Genomic DNA, 6,672 nt, shown 5'->3' on the forward strand with positions numbered 1-6,672 from the left:
ATATATATATATTTCGCAGTAATATTATATATATATATATCCCATGACATGTCACGGAAGGTTTTAGGAAAGATCACATTAAAAGTACTTAATCCTTGTACCAGTGTGTACTTGATGTACCTCGGTATATTAAACATTCCAGTCCTGCGATGTTGTATTAGTTTCTTTAATTAGTTACTGGGTGCGACATCTAGCAAACCAGGCGAAACTCCAACTCTCACCTGCGTCTGTTGTTTCAGGAAATGTCCATGGAGAAAACCTTGAACGGACACATCGTTCCAGAGGTTTCCATCTAAGGCTAGAGCCACGGGACGGTGCTCGGCAGACGTTCCTTCTCTTTGTACGTCGGTTCTCGTCTGTAGTAGTTCTAAAATGACACACGCGCGTCATTCTTCAACAACAACTGACGACGCGTGTCGTTTCTTCTTCTCTGTTTCAGATTTCCGGTCACCATTTTCGAAGACTGAAGGCTTTAGGCAGAGTTTTGTCGTAGACTTTGTGTTTGTATGAATGTCTTTGGACGGAAGTGTCGGAACATGTCGAAGGATCGTCAGTTTTACTATGTGCCTTTTCTGACGCCGTTCCCCGTGAAAACCAAACCAAAATCAAACGTTTACCGGAAAAAAGTTCGCAGTTTACAGTTTGCAAAGAAAAAGCAGATAGAAGGCGACTTTAAAATCTCTATTCCAGATTCATGTTCAGTGAATAAGCATGACAACTGGAAATGAACGGCAGTGGCTGGTAATCTTTTTTTTAATCTCTCAGAAAATCTGCTTCATTTTGAACAACAATCACACCTTATTCACACCATCACAAAAATGATCAAAAGAATATATTAATTATTGCGTCACATGTTATGAGTCACCCCCATCCCATCTGATTCACTATATAATAGACCTTACATTATTGCAGTGCATCGACCAACCTGTTGATGGCTTCACTGTAGAAATTAAAAGATTAAGTCGGGTTTTTTTTAAAAGGATTATTTCCACAATGCTTCTTCTGTTTGTTTTGTTTTTTTAATGTGTTTTGTATTGACTTTAAGATGTGCTACGTCTTTCTTGCTCAAAGATCGGGCTCTGGATGAGGAAAAAAAAGGATCTGGAACTGATTTTAATGTTGTTCTAATTCTATCGTACTTGAACCAGTAAAGATGTACCTCATCAGAATGAAGTTTGTGGTCTTCTTTTTTACAACACAGGAAATGACAAACACTATATTAAGAAACGACATTGTAGTATTTCGTAACAATGAATCTCATTTTATTTGACTTAAGTATTTATTTATTTATGTATTAACTTCAAATATAGGTCTCATGACGTAGTAGTGTTGTCTAAAATCCAAATGACTGCATAAGGTCAAGGGTAAAGATGAAAACATGTATTTAAACTGCCGAAGCAGGAGGCCTCGTGTTCCAGTAGATGGCGCAGTAATACATAAATGAGAATCTATGGCCCAGACTTTTTATTTAGCAAACTATACACATACTGTGTATCTGTGCTAAAGACAGGGATCGCTGCAGTGTCTTCAGTGTCTGCAGTGTCTAAAGTAAGTTTTAATACATAAAAGCTTGATTTAAAAAACAAAAAGTTTATGCGACTGCGCAGCAGTTTTAGTCAGGTATATATAGATCTTTATTGATCCCAGGCTGGGAAATTACAGCAGCAGCTTGACAAAATAAAATATTTGTATTGGGTTTTCTACCCAGAAAAGTAAAATTCTGACTGTAATAGAAAAGGTTTTCAAGAAAATCGTAAAAAAAAAAAAAAAAAAGACCAAAATACAAAATCAAAATAAATTCAACCAAAATACATATTATCAACTAACACATACATTAATATTCCACATTATTATTTTTTATAATGCAAAATGAACATAATGTGGTTTAAAGACGTAGCCATAGACTTTTTTTAACGTATAAAAACACGTCGCACTTTCTCCCTCACATGACTGCGTCGTGTCCTTTCCGTCACTGCTCTTTGCGGAAGTCAGCAGCTCTGTGTGGCGGCGGCCTCGTCAACCTAGCAACAGGAAGAGGATGTTTGCCCCCCGACAGAGGACAATATCACCTGATCCGAATTGTTTATAACACGCTTTCTCGTCGTACACATTTCTTTCTATTTTTTTTCTGGGGACGGGTTTTCACGACTCTTTCTCTCACCTGGAGCCGGCCGGCTGTGCGTCCGAAGCCGGGCACTGCGGAATAACATGTCTCTGTTCCAGTCAGCACTGGATTTCCTCTCCGGGCCCGGCTCGTCTGGAGCGGCCAGCCGGGACCAGAATGACTTCGTCGGACAGATGGTCGAACTCGGCGACTTGAAACTGAGGATAAAACGGGTGATCGCTGAAGGTGAGTTGGTTAAAATATTAGGAAATGTTCCCTGTGGCTAATCGTGCTAACTAGCTCATACAGCTAGCAGGCTAACACAAGTGACAAACCTTTATTTTATCAGTAGTAATGGCGTTAATGAGTGCATAGCTATGAGTCACAGAGAAAACACGGTTGCGTGTTTATAATTTTGTTTCGTCTTATTGTTTTTTTTTTAATATACAAACACACATTTTGTAAATACATAAGTATTTACATGAAATTGTTTTTTTTTTTTTAAGTGACTACTGTTATTTACCTCCTATCAAACCTAGTACAGTAACGTCTTCCTCGGTAACAGTCATATGTCAGAATTGTCCAGAAAAAAAAGGACGTGCTGCGAATAAAATGTCAGTCATTACGGTTTTCTTTTCTACTCGGATCTTCATGAGAGCTGAGTCTGTGGTCTCTCATTTTATCACCTGTAGATCTATGATACTACGATTCTCATTGCAAAAAGTGCAAATTGTCACGTTAACGGTCATGCGTCACTGATCGCCAAGTGTAAAAATGCACTAGTACTTGCGGGTTGTACTAGTATTGCTTGTATTTAAATTATTGCTGCAATTCCTGTGAAGTTGACCGGAACTTGTTGTGAAATATGTCACTGCATTTTAGCGTTTGTTAGCATGAAAGTTTTTGATCTGCAGTACTTCATTTGTCTGCGTCCGAACCTTCTGGAATAGTCCGGCTCTAGATTCGTCTGTAGTGGACTTTTGTTCATCTCATTTTTCAACAAAAATATACAATAATTGAATTAAATGGCAAGTTTAATTGGTACGTGACACCAAGGCTAACCACGGCTTCCCGAGAATAAACTGAAGTTACTGAGATCATTTTTACAACAGACATTTCTTCAACACAGACATTGTTGTATTTATATTTCAAAATAAGTACTGGTAGAGTAGAATCCTTGGCTGCAACCAAATGGACGTACTATAGACAAACGTATTTTTTATTCCTTCTGGAATGCTGTCGTAATCAGAGAAAGGAAAATGAAGCTTTTCAGGTTTCATTTCTTTGTTCGGAAGTCCCAAAACAAAACACAGGAAGTCATATGATGCCTTCAGGGACAGGTGTGCTGTCGAAAAGCAAAGTTAGTGAAACTGTTGAGTTGATTTTAAGAAATATTCAGAACTAAAAAATAAATAAAAATGAACCGGCTCACAATTGGAAGAACCTTCAGAGTATTAAGTGTGGTTTTTTTTTTTTTTTTTTTTTTTTAGGGCTTCACTCAACAAACCAAACTTGGTGGTTGATTTACTCGGCTCCACATTAACCTGCTCCTTACTTTGAACAGTTTGCTGTGTTAATGTCTCATGTTTCTAGCTCAGTTAAAAAGGCAGGGCCACAGATCTTTGTCCCATTTATAGGTTATTTAATACTAACATTTTGGAATTTCAGCCAACTGTCCTCAGCAGATCAGATGTCGGACACACCTTTCTGTGAAGAAATATGAATCAGATATTTACTAGATCGCACAGCCGCCATTAGAGCCCTACATTTTTTTTGTAGGCTAAGCTAATGGGGTAGCTTTGTTTTTTTAATGCATGGTTAACGTTAGTTGGCACTAGCACCCTCCCCATCAAAATTCCAGGTGGCGCTATATTGAATCATCTGGTCAACAATTTGAGTTGTTTTATTCTTCAAAGGCTTTTCTGTTAACCAAGATAGAGTATAGCCAGTGGTCAGAAATGTATGAAATGCATAGTTTTTTTTGAGTATTTCTTATTCTAAAACTGGTATTTGTATACATAGTTTCCCACTACATATCCTAAACAGTGGCATCTACCCCAATTCAGAGTTACTCTTACTGTACCATAAATAATTAACATACTGACGTGTCTCAACCCATGGGGCGGTGCTCAATTTATCATTAAACAACATCTGTTGTTGGGTTGTTGTAGCTCATAAGTTTAACACCTCGTAAGGTTTAAGTACTAAACATCCTGACTATCTCTGCTGAAGTCAGCTTCATTTTTGTTAATGGCAGAGTCAGCGAATCCCAGCATTTTCTTAGTCTGTGTAAAAATTAAAAAAAAAAAAAAAATCAATGGAGACAGGATCATGTTATAAAATAATTATGAACAGTCATGATGTCATATAATGTCACGTTTATATGGTGAGCAGGGCTTAACAGCAGTGTCATACACACATCCTGAATGAGACTGACTTCAGCAAAGGTGGGAGTTTGGATTTTGACCTAAATGAGTCTGTTTGAAGGCATGTGTATCAGACAGATGCTAGGGGTGCTGATTACGACAACTACATGCATTATTTTCCATGTTGTGTCTTCTCAGGTGGATTTGCTTTCGTGTATGAAGCCCAAGACATGAGCAGTGGCAAAGACTTTGCTCTAAAGGTACACACACACACACACACACCTACTTTTGAACATCAGATACCCTCTAACTCAGTGGGGACCTGGAACATGTCCCCACTAGGACAGAATTTTGTTCATGTCCCCACTAGTATAGCTATACCAAACATGCACACATACTCATATCTATTCTTATTAGAGTCATAGTTTTGTCCACATTTGTTAAGTCTTCATCGCAGTACACACCAGTACTATGGTGTCAGTAGGTCATTTGGGCAACGTTATGAACATCCGACATCCACATGAGATTTGAACCACAAACCTTTAAAATAAGATGTGACATGTTTTTACGCTCGTGTCTGTCTTTCAGAGGCTGCTGTCCAACGACGAGGAGAAAAACAAGGAGATCATACAGGAAGTCTGCTTCATGGTACTCATTTTTGTTTTCAGACCGTCGTGAAAGACTCTTTGTTTTCGTCAAATCCTAATGCAGTGTCTCTGATCAAAGCCGCGTTTTGACAATGCAGTAGGATTAGCGACAGACCATCATTACTGCTGTTTACATGTGGACAATAAACAATTTACCTGCAACAACGTGCCGGGGGGGGAGATTTGAATTTGGTGTCAATGTTTAAACTCGTGTTTTGGTTTGGCTTTTCTATGACTCTGTTCTGTATCTTTTCCCAGGAGATTAGCATGTTAGCATAGCATGACATAACATAGCATGTTTGATAAATCTATACAGGCGAGAGACCACCAATAATACACACACATGTTGTTCACTGATTGAGTCTGGGTAATATATATATATATATTTATGTGTATTATAATATATATATATTTATATATATGTTTGCATATATATGTGTGTGTATATATTTATGTATATATGTATGTATGTGTGTGTATATATGTATATATATACATATATATTCATATATATATAATTTTATGTTAATTTATTTCTTTATTTAGTCATTTTGTGTCATTTCTGTTAAATATTCACCTGTGTAGTTTACATGACATCTGTCCTTTTGACCTCCATAGAAAAAGCTGTCAGGTCATCCCAACATGGTCCAGTTCTCCTCCGCTGCGTCCATCAGCAAAGACGAATCTGACACTGGACAGGCCGAGTTCCTGATCCTCACCGAGCTGTGTAAAGGTACACACACACACACACACACACACACACACACACACACACACAGGGTTTATACTAATCGGGTCAGAGACGGGGAGAATACAGGAAGTTTTGTGCAAATATGACCTGATTAAACTCTGTAATTGGGCCACATGTAACGAAATACAGACCACACTTTCATGATGCCTGTACTTGTCACACGTCCAAGTACTCGAGTACACAGACAGACAGTCAAATGATGATTACAATTAGCCCCGATAGAAGAGAATGTTATAAACATTAAAATAATCCTAGACCTAAATAAAACTAAACAGAAATGAAACTGTACCTGTAGTTTCACATCCTACTGGTCTGTCTACTGCCTGCTGTCTACTGCCCCCAGGGTGTCACCTAGTCAGTGCAGTCACTTTAACTTAACTGAAAGACACGATGATGAAACACGTCCTGTCTGGGACCTTCTTTTTTTTCTGTTCTGTTTCCTGCAGTTTCTATTCAGAAACTGCAGTCGTTTGTCTTTCCTTTAAAAAAAAGAAAGAAAAAAAATCAGTATTATTCTGGTGGACCCTGAATCCACAGCTTTCCAGTGTGGGCTGTAAGACCCTATCATAAAAAAAACGTCCTGTCCACGGCCCTCAGATGGTTAAGGACGTAGTATTTTTTTTTTTATTATTATTTGCTGGAAAAGTTTTATTTAGCAGATCCGTAATAGCGGGTGGTAATGGCATCACTGTCAAACTTCAGACATACAGTTTTTTTTAATTAGTGTAATTATCGTTGATTTGACTTAATTGTCTTTTCAAAATAAAATCTCACAGTATAAGAAACACAGGGTATCGTAGTTCC

At 37.9% G+C, this 6,672-nt stretch overlaps 2 protein-coding genes across 9 annotated transcripts in view; both read left to right on the forward strand.

Annotated features, from left to right (window-relative positions):
• LOC103397927 (fruit protein pKIWI501-like) overlaps positions 1-763 on the forward strand; it is a 6,934-nt gene extending 6,171 nt beyond the window's left edge. For 3 of the 5 annotated variants that reach the window (XM_008336367.2, XM_025053331.1, XM_008336366.3), the window contains 2 exons: positions 240-340; positions 440-763. In XM_008336367.2, coding sequence (XP_008334589.1) covers positions 240-296 — 57 coding nt within the window. In that variant the 3' untranslated portion in view covers positions 297-340; positions 440-763. Of the gene's footprint in view, positions 1-239; positions 345-439 lie in introns of all 5 variants that reach the window. The other 2 variants (XM_025053330.1, XM_025053332.1) reach the window with 1 other exon arrangement.
• A 1,160-nt stretch (positions 764-1,923) lies between these two features.
• LOC103397928 (cyclin-G-associated kinase-like) overlaps positions 1,924-6,672 on the forward strand; it is a 22,426-nt gene continuing 17,677 nt past the window's right edge. For 2 of the 4 annotated variants that reach the window (XM_008336368.3, XM_008336369.3), the window contains exons 1-4: positions 1,924-2,350; positions 4,669-4,730; positions 5,059-5,118; positions 5,736-5,850. In XM_008336368.3, the coding sequence (XP_008334590.1) occupies positions 2,209-2,350; positions 4,669-4,730; positions 5,059-5,118; positions 5,736-5,850 (379 nt within the window). In that variant the 5' untranslated portion in view covers positions 1,924-2,208. The remainder of the gene's footprint in view (positions 2,351-4,668; positions 4,731-5,058; positions 5,119-5,735; positions 5,851-6,672) is intronic. The other 2 variants (XM_008336370.3, XM_017042990.2) reach the window with 1 other exon arrangement.

Source organism: Cynoglossus semilaevis, chromosome Z (assembly GCF_000523025.1).
Source record: "Cynoglossus semilaevis isolate Cse_v1.0 chromosome Z, Cse_v1.0, whole genome shotgun sequence".
NCBI lineage: Eukaryota > Metazoa > Chordata > Actinopteri > Pleuronectiformes > Cynoglossidae > Cynoglossus > Cynoglossus semilaevis.